This window comes from Lepidothrix coronata, unplaced genomic scaffold (assembly GCF_001604755.1).
Source record: "Lepidothrix coronata isolate B3197 unplaced genomic scaffold, Lepidothrix_coronata-1.0 Scaffold14, whole genome shotgun sequence".
Classification (NCBI taxonomy): domain Eukaryota; kingdom Metazoa; phylum Chordata; class Aves; order Passeriformes; family Pipridae; genus Lepidothrix; species Lepidothrix coronata.
Genome location: NW_016690194.1, coordinates 4,718,119 through 4,737,713, shown reverse-complemented (window position 1 = coordinate 4,737,713; position 19,595 = coordinate 4,718,119). Strand labels below are relative to the sequence as shown.

Here is a 19,595-nt window from a genome sequence, read left to right as displayed (position 1 = left end):
TTACAGGTAGCCCTGATCACAGTACTTCAGTGGTTTGTGCTTTTGGCATAAGGATGATTTTACTGTGATGTCAGTCTATGGTGCACAGAGGAGAGAATAGCCCTTGCCGAGCATTTGTCCACCATGCTATGGGAAAGTAATTTCACAGCACTTAGTTTTCCAGGTTATTTAAGGACAACATATCCTCCTGGAGATCTAGGTATATTTATTTTGTCCACTGACATGTAAACCAGATACAAATGAAATCGCCGTAGAGGAAAAGCCATTAAGCTATCTCAGTGTTACACTAGAGTTTGGGGTTGTGTGGTGAGGTTTATCTGATCGTCGTGTACTGCTTCTTTCATTTCTAAGTTGTAGAAGTGAGTACTAGTAACTTTAACTAGTGTTAGCTGATATTTGCATTACACTGTAAAAATCCAATTTCATATTTGAGATTTCATTTTCAATATAATTTACACTATTTACATTTTCAGTGTAATATAAGCTGGAATGTTTTTTGTTGTTGTTTATGTTAAGCAAAACTCTTGCTATAGTTTCAGGGATAGCATTGTCCTTGCCTCCAGAATTATTCCCATTTCATCTGACATCCAAAACCTTTAGAGAAGTTTATGAAAAAGCCCCACTATCTCTCATTTCAGCTCTGGTAATGATGAAATTTCCATTGTAATTTAAGCAGAGGCATTGCATTGCCTTTTTATGGTGCTCTGCTATTCCATATGTAGACTGAGCTTTCAACCTTGGTTAAATGAAATTTTAACATAAGTTTTCAACTCATCAGGCCCCTGTAGTAAGTTCTGTGAAATGTTTTCTTTTTCTTCCTATTGTGTTCTGTAGTAAGTAGTCAGTTACTAAGATGTGTGATATGTAACCTCAAACAAATAAGTTTAAATAAGTATAGAGAAAAAGGTATTATCTTTCCCTCAATTTAATTACAATAGACATTTTAAGATTTTAAGAGGATTCACAAACTGTGTCATAAATAGAGTGTAAATGGAAGTTTCTGTCTACCTTTAATTTCTTCTTCACTTTCCAGCAGCCAAAATTAATTCTTTAAATGTGCATAGGCATATAAAAGAAATACTGTGGGCTTATGTCCTCTAAAGAAAATTGGAATATTAGATACTTCAATGCTAAAAGTTGTAAGATTTCTGTAGAGGCTCTTTGTCATTTGACAACGTGCTTGACTTTGGGACTCAGGGAAACTTGCATGCGAGTTGCATTTCTTACTAGTAGAACTATCTGTTTTTCCTGTACTTAAATATTTTTTCTCTTTTTAGGTGTGATGTCTATAAACTAAAATTTGAAGGGAAGACTTTTTATGTGTTTGGAGCTCAGAAAGAGGTTAAGTTTAATATTTTTACAAAACTTCTCTATTTGATTAAGATCCGCTAATACATAACATAATTTTTAAACTAAACCAACTTCTAAACAATCAATAATTGTACTTCATATTGTAACTAAAATATAGAATATGAATGAATGTTAAATTGCTGTTATCAAAAGAATGTCTAATTTGTAAAGGGTTGAAACATTTTTCACTTAACATTCATGCCATGCTATGTTGATTGTTCATGGTTTTGGTCATCTTTGGAGTCAAAGATTTAATTCATTTAAGATGCTGTACTCATCCACTTTGAAGTACAGAAGACGACTGTATATGATTGAAAATTCAAGTGAGCATTTGTGCTGCTTTAAAGGTAAACCAGCAGGGGAAATGAACTCAACTCAAAAGAGAGATTATAAATCAGAATAACAATTTAATAAAATAATACAATAAGTACGATTATACAGACAAACAATTGGTTTTAACCCACAAAACCCAAATGTATAACCCAGCACCCTGGGGCATGAACAGAGTGGTGTTCTTTGGGCCCCCTGAGTCCAAAGTAAAAGGAGAGGGGAAAACCTGTTGCAGTCTGGTTGAAAAGTGGTGGTTGCAGTCCAGTCGAGAGTGGTGGTCTGCAGTCTGGTTGAGAGCGGTGAGCTGCAGTCTTCCTCTGGATCCCACGAGTGGTTAAAAAAGTCCCAGGACTCCAAGATTATATATCCTCCAGTTCAGGCAGGGATGCTCAGTACCTCCCTCAGGGTGGGGGGTTCCTTAATGGGTGTGAGGACAAAAGCAAATCCTATCTCACAGGCCTCTTAACACCTAGTTTGTAGCCTGAGGAGTCAGGCTCTATGTGCAGATGGTGTAAATGGTTCATTGATACCAGTTTCTGGGAAGTGGCATGGAAGGCTATAGAATACACAGTTTTGGGTTACATCCATACCATGATGAACTGGTCAGTCAGGTTCTATGGGCAGATGGTGTAAGGTTTTGGGTTACACCTATGCGGTGATGAACTGGTCCCAGTTGTTCTAACTAGGACAGCATTGACACCTGGATCAATTTGCGTTATTTTTGGATAAGCACAATGTCCTCAAATCTTGATCAGCTGAATAGGCTATAGTTTGTCCCACGTAGTTAGGAGTTATATCATTGGGCTCTTGTAATTGAAATCATGGAGATTTTTGCCTACAGCATGCTATAATCAGTTCTTTACCTAGGTCGGAGTGATGTAGTCTAAGATTAAGGTTTTGAATGCAGGTGAAGGAAGAAAACAAAGGAAGGAAATAATGTCAGAGGTATCAGGAACTGTTTGTGTGGTTGCAAGAAGATTTTGACAGCAGGACATCAAATGGTAGGGAACAGGGAGAGGTGGGTGGTAAGTAGTGCAACAACTGTGCACTGTAGATTTTTGAAGACAGAGACTTTCCTCCTTTGATTTTGACCAGAATACAGTTATTCCACAAGCCACTTGTACATATGCTCTTCCATGCCCCCTCCAAGCATCTCCTTTTATTTCTGAAAAATTTGCCTGGGCTGTTTTAAGTATCAGCTCTGCAGGGGTTCTACATCTCTGGGTGAACCACCATTTGAACCTACACAGGAAAAATTGCTCTTCAGTGTATCTAGTTAGTGGTGAGGCTGTCAGGTACAGCTACTTCAGTCTTTGAGAATTCAAAATTTTCACTACTTTAATTTGCTTTCTTTTCCTTGCACTTAGAAAAAGGCTATGCTGTCATTCCATACGTCTACACCAGCAGCTTGCAAGCATCTATGGAAATGTGGGGTGGAGAACCAGGCTTTTTACAAGTATGTAAACCTGAAGTAATTATCTATACTAAAAGTAAAGAAGTGCATGTGAGAAGAAGATTGTTCAATGTAAAATGTTCCATTTCATAAACAGAATGCAAAATGCAAACAGCAAATATGCAAGTTAATTGGGAATGTTATTTCATGTCAAGCCAGTATTAGAAATTGTTTAAAATCTAAATGAGGCAGGAGGATTTTGGAGTGAATAATTATACTTTATCCAGCACACTATTTTTGCTGCTCTGAAGTGAGATGTTGGATGGACATAGTATGGCACTTCTGTCTGGGAACATTGTTGCCCCGCTGTTGAATGTATTGAGAATTCTCGAGGGTCTTCTGCCAGTAATTGTTCTTCCACTTGAAATCCAGGGTTTAGTATGAGTTGATTGAAAAATAAACAATTCTCTGCTATGATTTAAAAAAGAAGACATTTTTAGGTACATTTTGAAAGATACCAGCAATTTTGTTACACAAAAAAAGTGTATAAATTGACAAGAAAATAAGAGTATCTACCTCTCTATTCCTTAAAAGAGAACCTGATAATAATTCCCATTAAAAAGCTCTTATGCATTCTTTCTATCTTCCATTGACTTCATTAGATCCGTTTAGTTATGCTTCCCTTTAGGCATGTAGCTTTTATTCTTGCTACTTAGTTTCTCTTTACAGACTCTTGCATATTTTATAAAAATTACTGTTTCTGTGTTGACACATAGCAACAGCAGGGGGCTGCTGTAATGATGAATAATAACTAAGTAAGAAGGATGTGTCTTCTAACCTGGATGATAATAATTTGATCTAATTTGGAGAATAGTCCGTCCTTCTTTTGTTTCAACACCGATACAATAATATATAATCTGTTCAATTGATATCTTTATGAAGAAACAGGAAGTATGAGGTGGCACATCTGATAATTCTCTATGTTTATATCTACTGTGTTTGAGACTATGTAAAGTCTATATATAGTCTATTTAGAAAGACTAAAATAATGTTTATCAGGAACTGTTTTCAATTTGAAATAGACAAGTAGGAAAATAATGCATGCTGTTTGAGTGGTTTTATTTTACTTTACTAGAAATAAATAGGGAATAGGAAACAATTTGCACCTAAAGGAGATAAATTAGTGCTCAAAGTAAAGATGTCTGAGGGAGACTCATAGGAATATCACCCCTCTGCTCCTGTTGTTAAACGGTTGTAATATTAATCACAAATACATGAGTATAGGGGGTTTGATCTTGGTGCCAGATGCCTACCCAGCTGCTCTGTTAGTGCCCCTTCTCAACAGGTTAAGGGGAGAAAATAAGATGAAATTGCTCACAGGTTAAGATAAAGACAGAAAGATTGCTTACAATTTACTGCCACAAGCAAACAGGCTTGACCTGGGCAACCTTCTTACTCTATTTCAAACTGTCAAGAAAGACAAAACTAAAAACACCCCCCACGTTTCTTTGCAGGCTCAGCTTTACTCCTTCATTTCTAACTGCTCTATCTCCCTCATGCCCTGAGCAGCTCAGGGAGATGGGGAATGCACTCTCTCTCTGCTGCTCCTTCCTTCTCACACTTTTCTCCTGCTCCAGTCTCCTTCATGAACTGCTCAAGCCTGGGTTCTTCCCATGGGCTTGCAGGCCCGCAGGATAAACCTGCTGCATCATGGGTTCCTCTCCACCGGTCACAACTCCTGCCAGGAGCTAGCTACTGTGTGGGTTCTCCACAAGCTGCAGCTTCCCTGAGAGCTTGTGAACCTGCTCTAGTAAAGGGTCCTCCACGGGCTGCAGTGTGGATATCTGCTCTGTAACGGGCTGCATGGGACATCCTCTTTCTCCATGGTTTTCTCCATTGGCTTCTGGGTAGACTCTGCTCCAACATCTGGAGTGCCTCCTCTTCATTCTTCTCTGACCTTGGTGTGTGCAGGGCTGCTTCTCTAGTATGTTTTTCTACTTTCTAAATGTTTTCAGGGAATGGATTTATTTCTTTATCATGACTGATTGCTTAAAATCATGTTCACATGTTTCAATTTTGGTGGGTCTTTCAAGAGGACTTTAATGAAATGAAGATTTGTAATAATATTAAATGGAGAGGATTTAATATGATTGGAGAGAAGCAGTAGGATATGATGTAGGCTACTAAGAAGTTGATTGAATAGAGACATAGGAAGTGCAACTACTTTGGGAAAATAGTAGTTGTCTTTATTATTTCTTTGTTTTCCTATGGGAAAGTGGAAGTAGTCGTATTTTCCCACAAACATGGTGGTGTTAGGACACGTGTTCTAGGGGCTTTTGGTGTACCGTAGTCTTTCCTTCTTTGTTCCTGAGATTAAAAGTCCATAGAGATGCAGAAAATGTCTGCATTTAATTTTCTCATTTTCCTGGCCAGGTAATCACTTTTTTGATGTTCAATCACTCTGTGCCATCTGAATTATTTTATGTGTGCTTCAATATCCTAGTTTTGCATGAAGGCCTTAAAAAAATTGGAAAGGTCAATTTTGATTAATTTATGGTATAAAAATAACAAAGCTTGTAGTTTACCTTGTTCATTTTTGCTTATCATAACCAACAAAATCTGAGAGCCTCTGTTCTTTTTCTTCAAGGTATGCAAAATCCAGTCAGATCAAAACGATGTCCAGCAGCAAGATATTTTTTAAAGGCAGTAGATTTCGATATAGGTGGGTGTTTGCTGTTTCTTCTTCACAGTAAATCATTTCAGAAAGTAAGAAAGTGAGTAATTAGTCATGCCAAATTGAGGGATTTTCCTGCTGAAGGGTCTGTTCACACTTATTTGAGGTCAGGATTTGAAAGATTTTCTATTGTCTCTTCAGTGTCACTTACAAAATAAATAGTCTTCACACAGACATTTCTGTCAAGAGTAGTTTCACCAGCAGACAGCTCCACTTTTGGTGCTGCTTCTGTAAAAACAAGGATGTGTAGCCAGTGTAGAGATTGTATGCCCCCTGCAACTGGGCAGCTGTGAAACAGGGGTGCATCAAAGAGATAGTACAGTCTCACTCTTAGTGTTCTACTACAAAAAGTTGCTTTTTCTTCAGTAGCTTTACAGGCAAGTAGTCAGCACAATTTTATTCTGGGACATTATATATCCACTTCATAGGATTTTTTTTTTCCCTTTATTTTTCTGAATGTAACTTACTTGTTCATGTATATGTAGTTCTTGGCATGTATCTTACTGGAATATTTATATCATCTTTTAATGCAGTGGAAAAGTAGCCAAAGAGGTTGTGGAGGCAAGCTCTAAAATCCAGAGGGAACCTCCTGAAGTTCACAGGTATGTCTTGATATTCAGTATTAAAGTTTAAGGACTTAGGACGATTTTGTTCTCTGCAGAGAAATTCTCTTTCTTTTACTCTCAGGTGTAATGGCTGTCATTCTGAGCTTCCACAATGATGCATGAAAGCCTTGGGAAATATGTGTTACCAGTGTTACAAAATTCTGACAGTAGGGTATTTTCTCCTACACGAGGGAACCTAATCTGTGCTGCTTTGAAACTGGGCTTAATCAATCAGTCAGATAGACAGTTTGTATTATTTTTTGTGTTATGCTGTAAACTGTTATTACATGATCCTGACAGAAAAGTACACTCTCATTTTATTTCTAGTTCTTGTTTTGTTTGAAAGGTTCTGTTCTATATATGTTTAAAAGTATACTGGATAGTGCAGTCAGATTAAAAAGCATGGAGTTCATTCAGTAAAGAGAAAAACAAATCAGAGAATCTTTTTTTTCAGAGAAAAATGTGGCTTATAAGACATAAGCAGCTAGACTTTGCAAGCAAACTACTGCTTTCAGGTCCTTATCACTCATTGTAGTGACAGTGAAAATTGTTAAGAACCTGATTAAAGGACTTCAGAAGAGAAGAAAGAGGCCAGCAGGTAAAGCTATTTAAAACCTTTTTTTAAAAAGGTTACTTAACTTTCTGAGCATTCTATAGACATATCCTTTTTTTTGCTGGGATTTTTTTTCGGGGTCGGGTTGTGTGAGTTTGGTTTATTTTTAATTGAATATCACTATTTTGTCTATATTTGAGATAAAAGTGAATTCTCTTTACTAAAGAGTAGGAATATATTTGTAGTAAATATTTATAATGTGTTGTCCAACCCTAGAATTTAATTAATAGTAGGGCCACGCAGGGATGCTTTTGAAGACGCTTTTCCAGATTACATTTTAAAATGGGGTAAGTGAAGGTCTAGAATGTGTTGAATGAGAACACAGAAGGCAAAATATAGGTGTATCATTGAGGCAGGATAGAATACTTGGGAACACAAATGTATTTTAATGAGAATAGTTGTTCAAATAAGGAAATATCTTATTGCCTACTTTCGATGGGGTTTATATGAAAAGATTTTCACGTAAAATTATTTTTTATCTTATAATTTACTTTCCTTGCTTTCAGTATTTAAACATGCTATTTAAAACTTAGTGTACAGAAAGAAACATCCTTCTAATAGCACAAGTAGGAAAAAGTGTAGAAAATTTTTAACTCAGAAAAAAAGCAGATTTTAGAAACAAGTTACTCTATGAAAAAAGATTTGAAGATAGGAAATGGTAGCTTTTTAGATACAAAACATTAAGTGAAAATTATTTGACCGAAGGTAGATATATGTGTATCTAAACATATATGAAGTTTTCTCTCCCTGTGCTCCCACCCTCAAAGTCAATTCAGTTGTCTACATTGAAAAAGAAACATGCAGTTGAGAGGACGGTACTGTTCAGTATCTTTGTGTTTGTATATTACAGTTAAGGCACTACAGACTGAGTGTATACTGTTGAAGTGTATAGTCATGCAGGATTAATGCTGTGGCAAGTTCTTCTGACAAATATGCTCTGAATAATTTAGTATTCTGCTTCCAGGGCATGCCTGAAGGAGGCATATCTTTGTATATGAGTATGGAGTAGAAGCATTATATGTGCCCTCAGGCACAAATCCTGTTTAGGGAGTTGCTTGAGAGCTCTTTACAGCAAGCACAAAGATCAACCAACTGATGAGGAGAAACTTCCCAAGCTCTGACCACCAGACCAAACTGAGATGGCAGTTGGCCTCCCACACATGGAAAAAAACACATCAGTTGGTTTAACCCAGTTTTATCACTATCTTTAGTAGCATTCTTCATGGTAAAGAGTTATGTCTTCACTTAGACCTGGGGGTATTTGGTCTCTCTCTTTGTACTGAAGAAAACAGGAGTATTGAATCCAAGGGAAGAGGCTTCTGTCTGAGGTCTCCACCCCTCCAAATTGTCTCAAACTGAGACGAAATATAAACTAAATAGTTATCAGAGACTGTTCAGAGAATGTAAATGAGGATATAAGTATCTTTGAGTGTATGTTAAGGAGCAAGAAATCGTGGCAATTGAGCAGTAAACCTTCTTTATTCTCACAGAATATTTAATGACATGTAATGTAGCTTAGAGTTGGACATCTGTGTTCCAAGTTTACCTAACCTCTCAGCAACACACAGTTTCATCTTTTGACTTGCAAGAGGTGTTTTGTTTAGTTTGTTTATGTCAAATTCTAAGTTGAGTCTTTGCGCAAATTTGAAATGCATGTTGTGAAACTTCAGCACTGTAGCTATATTTAAATTGAAGTAGAATCCTCTTCCATTTCATCTTCCTTTTTGTCAAAAGTAAATATTTTATATCATAATGGTTCAGATTTTTTGCAGGACTCTTGCTTCAGGCCTGTAACATATAAGTCCTAGATAAGTTATTCAAAAGAGCCAATTTATATTCTCAGTAATAATAGGCTAATAAGCCTCATGACTGAAGCAGATCAACAGCATTCATCAGACTTTCCTGAGAATGTGAAACACCTGCTACTAGGAAAGCCTTTTAGTGCCAAGTAAGATAAGAAAGAAAACCAGCCTGATTACCTGGAGGCTTGGTGTAGAGGCAGGGTCTGGGATATGTGGGAATGAGAGAGACCATTCTGTATCTGTAAATGAAGGGATGAAGTTGTTCCTGCTTTAGTCTTTGGTCTGCAGTGCTCAAACCATAACAAATCCTTTACCCAGTTCTAAAAGCAATGGAACAAAGTCACAAAAATTGTTTGTATCCTCTCTACCTTCCCCTTCCTTGAAGCCAAATACTAATGTATGCTGTGCACTGTGGAGAGGAGCAACACACTGAGATCCTGCCTAAGAAGAAAGGAAGTCAGGCTTTGTAAAAGAATTAAACCAGCACAAAACTTCTCCTACCCTTTGGATGTTGAAAAGTTTGTATTTGCTGAAGGTGCAACATAACATGACTGAAAGCAGTGTTCAGTGTGCAAAGCTTGTTATGATAGCTCAAGGCCTAGTGTAATTTACACAAAATGATTCTGAAGTTAGACCTGTTGGACTGCAGTTGTTTCCCTGTGAGTAAACTGACCCTGTTTTTCCCCATTTTTTTAGAACCAGCATTACCCAGAGCCGAAGTTCTCCCTTGTTAAACAAGCAACTCATAATCAATATGGAACCTCTGCAGCCTCTCCTTCCTTCTCCCTGTGAGGAGGAAGATGTTCCACTAGATGAAGGTGAGTCACTGACCCAATTCCTGCCAATATTTGTTATAAAACATGTGGAATAAGGTGTGCTAGTGACTCAGGGATGCAGGAAAAAATCTAGTGATGTCATTTAGTACACCCTACATGTCATGCTCAGAAACTGTGCACAAGCCTTATGTGAGATTCATTGTGAAGAAGGTTACTTCTGTTATGATTTGTGTTTCAAAAATCTTCTTTTAGATTGTTAGGCAAAAGGATCTTAGGAAATAAATAACCTCAACATAGCACCATTTTACTAAATAGTGACTGCAGTGAAAACTGGCAGTTTACTGCTAGGTATCTTGCTTCCCTTTACTTTTACATTTCTTTCTTTCTGTTTTAATGTTATGAAAAGCTCTCTGCTAACTTAATTCCATAGACAAAAAGGACATTATTTGAAGGTCAGCTAGGAAAGATTTTCTGCTAATTTAATCCCATTGACAAAAAGGGATGTTATTGGAAGCTCAGTTTGAGTGCATTTTGTAGAATAAGGTTTTCCATGTATTTATATATTTATTGGTATTTTAAAAATCACATTTAACTCCTTTCTTTTTGAGATCCAGTCATTACAAAGAACGATGTGAATTAAAAGGAAGATAATTGCCTTCTTCCTAATAAAAAAGGAAGCCAACCAAGAAAACCTGACAGTGGTTCTTGCTTGAGATGTAGTGAGCTAAGTGCTTCAGTATTTGGGAAATGTGACCTTGCTGATTCCTTGTTATGGTCATTTAATGGGAAACGGGAAACAGAAAACAGCTGAGCAAGTATCTTCATTTTCATTTCATTTTATAATAGTTGTATGAACATGTTTTGTTCATTCTTTGGCGTTTTAACACTGAATTCAGTGAGAACAGGGTGAATTAGTCTGTGTGCATAGCTTGTTATAATCAGTAGTAGCAGCTGTTAATTTTAACAATTACTTGTTTACCTCTGCTGTGAAATACTTATATCTGAGAATTCACTTTCTTGCAGCCAAGTAACACCGCTGTGTTTCTGCTAGGCAGTTGCCCTCACTGCAGAGTAACAACAGCTTGCTGCTTATAAGACTGCTGCACCTCACTTACAACTCTAAGCAATGAAATCCATTTTTTGAAACTGGTGGCTTATTGCTAAAGGCTCAACAGACAGTGCTTGTTTTAAATGTTTGTAATATGTAAGTTGAAAATCTTATTTCCTTTTAGTCAGACAGATTGTTGTTACTACTATGAGTTAATAGAAATATTTGCTGTTGGGTTTCCTGTAGAATCTTTTATGTGTAGTTAAATATCATCAACTGCTAAGTTAACAGTATTTTGCCTTTTACAATATTTTCCTGCAGCAAACTTGGCTATAATATCAAGTGCAGCTTGAACTTATCTCACAGCACTCTAACGCTGATGTTGGCTCTCTCCCCAACATGTACTTAATCTACTTCTGTGGATTCCCATCTTCTCCCTTGCACCATCACTAATCACCCCAAAGTGAACTGGGAGAAGGAGTTTAAAAAAAAAAGTAAATTTAAACAAATTCAAAGCAACAACAAAAAAACCCCAAACTAACCCCTCCCCCCCAATAACAACAACAAAACAAAACAACAACCCCTTAACTTTACAGTGCCCTGCTACTGCCTGAGTCAACCTTTGAGTGGCTCATCAGAGTGTCAGGCAAGGTCCTGTATGAGGGTAAGGGCATGAGCAGGAGGTGGGAAGGGGAGAGACATCTAGCCCTGAGACTGACACAACTGCACTGAGACACAACTGAGAGACTGCTTTTAGTCTGCTACACACATGAAACAGCACTGGTGTCTCTCTATATGACTGGGCCCACTGAAGCATACTTTCACTTTTGTTGTTCCAAAGGCAAAAGTCAATGTTATTAGCCAAATAATTCATTCATGAAATCTGACTGCAAAAGTATCATGTGACTTAAAAGAAGTTTTCATAACTTTGTTGAAACCCCTTCAATATCCTGTGGCTCAAGAGGTACGGTTTTGCCTTTTTTTAAAAATACAATACAGTCTGCTCAAATATGTGAAGCCCTGATAGCATCTAGTGCTAAAAGATCCGGATAATGAACTACCACCTGCAAAATAATTGCCAAGTGATCAGGACTGGCAGAAAGCTGTCTCACCCAAATCAGATGGTAAAAGAATGCAGCCACAGAATCCCTACAGCAGTACTAAAGAAACATAATGTGTTCAACTATGCATGGAGCAAGGACCATGGAAAGGACCCCCTGCGCTCGGCACTAGTCAGCCTGTGCCTCAAATCCTGTGTCTAGTTCTGTGCCCTTGACTGCAAGAAAGGCATTGAAGTGCTGGAGTGCGTCCAGGGAAGGGCAACAGAGCTGGTGAAGGGTCTGGAGCAGAAGTTCTCTGAGGAGTGGCTGAGTGAGCTGGGGTCATTTGCTGGGAGAAAATGAGGCTGAGGGGAGACCTTATCTCTCTCCACAACTACCTGAAAGGAGGCTGTAGCCAGGTGGGGTCATTTCTTCTCCCAAGTAACAAATGATAGGCCAAGAGGAAGCAGCCTCATGTTGCACCAGGGGAGGTTTAGTTTGGATATAAGAAATTTCTTCACCATAAAGGTGGTCAGGCATTAGAATGGACTGTCCAGAGACATGGTTGAATCAACACCCCTGAAGTGTTCAAAAGGTGTGTGAATGTGGCATTTCGGGATATGGTTTAATTGACAAGGCAATGCTGGGTTAAGGTTTAGACTTGATGATCTTAAAAATCTTTTGCAACCTTAATGATTCAGTTATGGAAATGAGAACACGCTACCATCAGTCTAGTTGTTTGTGTGTGAGTTCTGAGCTCTGTAAGCTTTGATTGTAGAGGAGAGGCATATGGAGCTTTTATAGGAACAACTTGGGGTTTTTTGGGTGGTTTTTTGTGGGTTTTTTTGTGGGTTTTTTTTGCCCTTTTTTTTTTTTTTTTTTTCTTGTAGGCACTCTTGCTGACAGATAGTAGAGTTAGGGAATTGTTGATTTAGTTGTAAGATTTCAACATAAATCTCTCTTAGTTGTGTATACATGGTTTATGGAAAGCAACTTGAAATCACACAGTCATTTCTCTTTTGCATGAGCATGGTCACATGAAACATAAATCATACATATCTATTCATCAACATGGATATGCAGTAGCTCATTCTGGCCTTTTTTTCCACTGCACTAATTTTTGTAACCTTGAATGTTTTTATGCTTTTGTGTGGTTCAGCTGTTATGCTAACCACTGCTAGCTGAGATGGGTGCTATGAAGGTTTGTAAGGTACGTTATGAAGCATTTGGAAATGTTTCAGATGTTGGAAATATTTCACAGCCTTGTCCAGGTAACACTTGCGTCCTTGTTTAGGCTTTTCTATGTGTATTGAACACATTGGTGGTTAGACTTCTGTAAGAATTTATGCTTTCCAGTTTTTGTAGCTGGGTACTCAACCCTTTTTAGTGAGATTTTAGTGATTCTATTTTGGTTGCTACAACAGTTATGAGAATAAAGATGAGAAAGGCAGACAAAATCTTACTTTTGAAGTGGTGATAAAATGGACATAGAAAGTGAAGGCGCAGTTGATTTGCTCACACCCACATGAAAGTGCACGCAGAGAAGGAAAGGAAGAGAGAAATGTTTGCTCTTCAGGAGTAAACAGGACCACATCTGAGTATTTGTACTATGCAGGCTAGGAGAGGAAAGGAACCACCATAAGGATGTTTCCTAGAAGCTCCATTGAAGCAGGTGTCTTTCACAGGAGAAATTGCTTGGTGTAAAATATATATTTGCAGGAACCCCTTTCCTACCCCTTTCCCCCCCCCATATTTGCATGCATGTAATTGATTTTTTTTCATGCAGAGGGAACAAGGACATCAGGTAATGAAGACTCATGAAGAATATGTATGTTTGTGCTATCTGTATCCATTTACAAAGATGCTGTAAACATTACAAGTGAATATTCTGGGAAGTGAGAGACTACCTCCCCACCAGAAGACTCTTTTATCTTCTCTCTGTGGTTTCAGTGTACCCAGAAGAACTTCTTTCCCACTAGGACAGTGTAATGTGCTTGTCTTCCAGCTTCCAGCTGGAGCGAGTTATCACCAGCCAGCATACATGCGTCATGGCTTTTTTAAGGATCTGCTTACCTCAACTGGACAGGAACAGGGAAGTGCCCAACCTTCTGAAGCAACTCTTCTTTCTGGTGCTTGTGAATGTGCCCAGTAGTTGTCCACTTGTGGGAACTGGAGCAAATATGTAAGGAGAGAAATTTTTTCTAGACTTAGAAATTTTTCTTCTTGTTTATACACAGGCAGCTCGGCTTTCATTCTAGGCTTATGAAAACATTTTCATCTCATTGGTTTGCCTTGTGACTAAGGTTTGTAAGCACAGCATAGGATTTTTCTTTGTATCTATACATGTTCCACAAATAATTTCCAGGCAGTGATGGGAAACTGACATCATTGGCCAAATTGAAGCTGTTTAGAAGAATATTGGGGATACTGTCATTTATTCTGTAAAAAAAAACTGTAAATGCTGGACTCTTTTCTTCACTGCATCATGTTTTGATGCCTTAGATATTTTTATGCTTGCGTGTGTGGTTCAGCTGTTACACTAGCAACTGCTAACTGAGATGGATGCTGTGAAAGTTTGTATTGTATGTTATGAGACATTTGGAAATGTTTAAAAATAACTTCTGGTTCTGTTCCCTACTGGGATATTTTTGTTGGCCATATTAGAAGCTTGTCATTTGATTCAGTGAGAATGACTCTCAAAACTCAGTGGAACTTAATATAAAAGGTCAGAGCTTTTAGAAGACTTTGAGAAGAGGAAATAATAGTCAAAATGGTGAAATGTCTTGTAAAAATCCAAACGAAGAGAAGCATACATTTGCGGATGGTTAACCACTGCAACAAGGAAGTATGCATTCGATTACTGCGGCATGGCTCCAAGATCACAGCCAGAAGGGCTGGTAAATTTACATTTATTTTACTCAACCCCCTTTTTTTAAACCCCCTCCCCCTAGTTTCTTATGTTAATAGTAGTGTCTTGCAAAGGCAATTGTACTCTAAATGTCAATGTTGCACCAAGTACAGCAGAAAATAAGGAAAAATTACTGACAAGAACAAAGTTGTAAATGGAGAATGAATGAGATGAAGCTTAAATTTGACTTTTATTGTATTATCTTAGACAAAATTGGGGATTTATTTGTTAATTGGTAACAAATGAGGGACTGGAATTTTGACCTTGTATATTTTTTGGACTGGGGCGGGGGCAAATGCTTTGAAACAGTGATAATTTCTGACAAAACTAAGATAGACTAGTAGCAGATTTTGAATATGAACTGAATACAGTAGTGGAGACAGCTCAGCATTTTACTGCTGTCGAGGCTGCCATATTGTAAATGTCTTTGGTTTATTGCTCTAGATACTGAATAATTTCATAAAGTACTGAGGGTGGTGGAGGAAGGTGGGACATGGGCAGAGTTTGATTCAGCTCTTTTTCACTACACATAAAAGGAGTGTGACCCAAGAAATAAAAAGTATTCAGTATTGCTTCGGACTGCAACCAAAACAAAGTGGTGTTTCTTTAGGAAATCACTTTGCCAAAGATCAATTGGCCCTTCAGTTAATAAATATGTCTGTTTCCTTAATTTCATAAGCCATTTTAAAATTTGTTTTTCCATACTTTCTCTGGTACTGCTTACTTTTGATACTCTGGTACTGATTACTTTTGAATTACTTCAGTTTTTATGCACCTATATATAAGGCACCTATGCTTTTGTATTGAATCTTCATTTCAGAAATGAGTTTTTATTCAAAGAATTAACTAATGGCAAGAATTAACTAAGTCCTGGCAAAGACTAGAATGTTCTCACTCTTTTGGCATCTGAAAATCAGAAAGCACTTAGTGTAGCAGATATATGAGAAGCTGCTTCTTGCAGCAATATGTCTCTGAGTAGCAGTAGCTCCTGGCTGCCTTTGCTTCTTGAATTCATCTCTCAGGGGAAACAAGCGTCTGTGAGAAGGCGCCTAATTCCCTTTATTCAAAAATAGTAGCAACATTGAAAAGCATTAATATTGATTTCTACTTTATATTCTTACATATGAGAGGTTAAATACTGGCTTTAAATAGGTACAAGTCATCTTGTTGGTTTACTAATCATAACAGATTAGTGCATTGGCTACAATGGTTCTTAAACCCTTTGATTTATTTGTAGTGTTTATAGTATGTTATTCCCTTTGGGGTACAAATGTATAAAATATGTATTTCAGCATACCAAAACTGTGTATCAGCACCTAAAGAGAGGACTTAGGTTATGCAAAACTCATGGCACAGGGTATAACTCCTTGGGAAAACCCCACTGTGATTGTGACCACTTCAGAACAACGCTGACTTGTGCCAGGAGGGCTCACCCAAGCTGAGTGGGCATGCTGAAATGTCCAACTTGCCCTTTTGCTTGGGTGCTAAGCTTTCACATCAGTGCCCAGCTCTTTTCAGCCTCGCTTTCCTTTGTCTGGTGCTAGATACTAAATCATTGCAGTCCCTTCACCAGTCCTGCTCTTTCTCTCAGCTGCTGACAGATGTGTCTTGCCTTCTCATTCCTTCTCCCATGATACCAGTTCTCTCTCCCTACTACTCCATTCGATCCTTTTGCTCCTTAATCCTGGTTCTAGAAGGGGGTCAACAAGTCTGGGTTGAGCTCCTTCCAGGGCAGAGGGAGGTTGGAACCAGACATCCCAAAATGCTTGCTGTATTCCATGCTCTGGTCTGCTCCTGTCTCTCTGCTTTCGGTGCCCTCTGTGGCGTGTGAAAAGCAGAGCAGTCGTCTCCAGTGGCTGCACTAGCTGTGACATTAGTTGAACACTGTAACACACAACACAGCTGAGAGGTGAGTTGTAACACCACAGTCACAGAACATGCAACTGATGTGAACTGGCAACTGGGACAGAGCTTTGCTCCCTTCTAGAAGTTCACGTAAAACTAAAACAAACAGTAATGGCCAGCAGGAAGGCCAAGTCACTACCTAAAAGGCAGTTGCTATAAACTGTCATTGATTAACTCTCCTTGCAAAGCTAGAACAGGTGTCTTCTATGGGCACAGGATGTGGGTGTGGTACAAATCTATTACCTCCTATTTTTGAGGGCGGGAGGTCTGGCTGTGATGGAGATCCTGCTTTGAGATAGATCCTGTGTAGGGAAATATTTGAGTTTAGTGCAATTCTAGATTCTGTTTCATTCTCCTACATTTTTTTTTTGTGACATTTAGGCACTTTGCTTATGTGAGAAAGTCACTTGATCCTTCCCTCTAAGGGGTGATTCTTTTCATAGTACATGTAAATTTTGTCAACTTGAAAATAAGCAAAGGAATACACAATGTTTCTGGAGGAAGTAGTAAAATGGATAGGAAGGATCTGTCCTAATTGCCGCCTGGCTAGCCTTATTTGTTTACGTGTATGTATGAATTGTTCCTGGAGCTGTTCTTTCTGGGCTGTATCTATTTTCCATTTCTCTATTTAAAATAAGCATATATTCACATTTGTTCCTTTCTCCACTATACAAAGCTGTTACAGATGTGTACTTGTGTTTGCATGTCTAGTAAGTAAAGCTGTGTGAAGGATATCCGGCCACCAGACGATCTGTGAACTGAATTTTTTAATAAGCAGAGGATACATTTTTCTGGGGTGCTGTATTTCCAGCAACTGCACCTTCTTAAGAATGATGGAGCTGGAGCTGCCCTTCATCCTGCTAATCCTCAGCTGCTCATTCTGGCCCTTTTGAAATACTAGCAGCTGACAATCTTGCACGTTCATGTTCACAACAGATGAACAGAGTAATCTCATGTCTTATTCAGCTGTTCATGTTCCTGTCTGCTCTTGCAAGTTAGAGTTTTGGAGCAATCCCAGTATTTGGTGGAAGGGAAATACTGAATTTTGGCTAGCATAATGAGATCTCTAGCGCTGTAAAGTTTGTCCAGTTGCCAGAAAACTGTAGCATATTTTTGCTATGGGAATATAATATCAGAAATAAAACTGAGTTAACTTTTTTGATATTCCTGTAATCTATATTAAGTGATTCTGATTTATGTAATGTAAATTGCCAGTAAAAATATAAAATAAAGAATGGAAGGAAGAAGTTCTTCTCAAATGTAATTTAATAGTTAATTCATATTCTTTTAAATCTAAACACAATATAAGTTCTAACTATTATTAAAGGAATAGTAGACTTTTCAAAATCTTGCCAACAAAATATATAAAATGATATCTTATAAGAGAAGTAGCAAAATAATTGTTGTGTACGAATAGGAATAAAGAATTTGCAACAGTGTTGTAGAGTAATTAAAGGGGTTTTGGCTTTGGGTTTGCTTTAGCTTTTATATTCTCTTTTTTCTTTGGAACACTGAGAATTTTTGGGTTTTTTAGCTTATTTTTATTACTTCAGATAGCTGGCTCTCTTGAAGGGTATTCAAAAAGTAAATAATCTGAAAAACTTGCTCATCTCTGAAATTTGTATTACTGGAATAATGTAATAATCATTATTACTGGAATAATGAATAATCATTCATTACTCTTGAATCATTTTGAATTTCAATGCTTTAATATGTACTTGTGCCTGCATAAGTTTTGTAAATTATATGTGCCATAATGACGTTACATTTGTGTCTTTTGACACTATCAAAATATAAGTCGCCCAACATACTTGTCTATATATTGTAACGTGACTGGAACTTTGCTGTGGAATCTAATTGACTGTGGTTAATAGCCAATTCTTTCCTCGGTTCTAGACTTAAGAAATGTTGTGGTGTTATGGGGAATATAAAGGAATAAAAAGAACAGCTTTATTTATTTTTTTTTTAATAGGAAAAGAGCTTGCAGCAGCAATTAATGCCCATTTTATTTTTCAAATGTTTATATATAATTTATTGACACTTGTAATGGCTGATGTAAAATGCAGTTACTTTGATTTAATATTGTCTTAACAACACATAAAGAGTTGAAAATTCTTGTTACCAGTTGAAATTAAATAGTGGAATGTAAATTTGATGTCTACTTCAGAATTGCAACACATTTCAATTTTAATACAGCCCCTTCAGGAAACATTGATCTGAAAAGTTCCTCTCCTGCCTTCTATCAGCAGATTAATCTCAAAGTCAGAAGTTTGCCAGTTATTTGAGAAAAATATAGTTTTAATGAAAGTTAATATGATCTTGTTCATGTTCATTGTGTATTATATGCATGCTGGAATTTACTCTGGGGAAGAAGAGAAAGCTCAAGAATAAAAAATTGGGGTGACCTTTCTTTGTGGTAGCTGCAGCTGTCCTATCTATGATGAGAAACATGATGAAGATATATTACTGACCTTGCACCTAAGCAGGTATAGAGAGGCCTATGGCCAGGATTCTCAAATTTGGGAGAATAAACTTAGGTTCTTTAAACCATTTTGAAGTGTCTAAATAACAGGACTAAATTTTACTCCTGTTGAGTGAAAAGCACATTTGAAAATCCAATTGCAGTATTTTCATATCTAAAGATAGGTGTATTTGGGCTCCAGATTTTAAAAATTTCTGCCTCTGTATTTTAAGGTATCAGAAGTGCACTCTCAAGGGACTCAGTATGGTTTGATGATCCAGCATTACCTGCTGCTAAAGTATGCTTAGGAAAAAGATCCCCCAAATCTGTTCTTACTTCTTCGTGTTCATATGCTGTTGTGTCTAGTTTCAGTCAGTTTGTGTCCTCCCCTTGTTGACTGTGGCAAGTGTATTTCTTAATGTAAAGACTCATGTAACCATTAAGTTCTGGCAGAAAACATTTTTCATGCTGAAATGTGATGAATTTCTAAATTGGCTGTGAGATGACACAGTAGTTGAGGCAAGGAATTATTAGCTAGGCAATCAAATTAAACTAATGAGGAGAAACCTGAATTTTCTTTATTGAGGACAAGGTTTCATTTCAGCTCTGCACATCTGCTGGGAAAAGGAG

The 19,595-nt window shown here is 37.5% G+C and overlaps 1 protein-coding gene across 5 annotated transcripts in view; it reads left to right on the top strand.

Moving 5' to 3' along the window:
• FRMD3 (FERM domain containing 3) overlaps nucleotides 1-19,595 on the top strand; it is a 155,815-nt gene that overhangs the window by 131,651 nt on the left and 4,569 nt on the right. For all 5 annotated transcript variants that reach the window (XM_017806175.1, XM_017806170.1, XM_017806173.1 and 2 more), the window contains 5 exons: nucleotides 1,278-1,341; nucleotides 3,048-3,136; nucleotides 5,721-5,795; nucleotides 6,341-6,409; nucleotides 9,524-9,645. In XM_017806175.1, coding sequence (XP_017661664.1) covers nucleotides 1,278-1,341; nucleotides 3,048-3,136; nucleotides 5,721-5,795; nucleotides 6,341-6,409; nucleotides 9,524-9,645 — 419 coding nt within the window. The remainder of the gene's footprint in view (nucleotides 1-1,277; nucleotides 1,342-3,047; nucleotides 3,137-5,720; nucleotides 5,796-6,340; nucleotides 6,410-9,523; nucleotides 9,646-19,595) is intronic.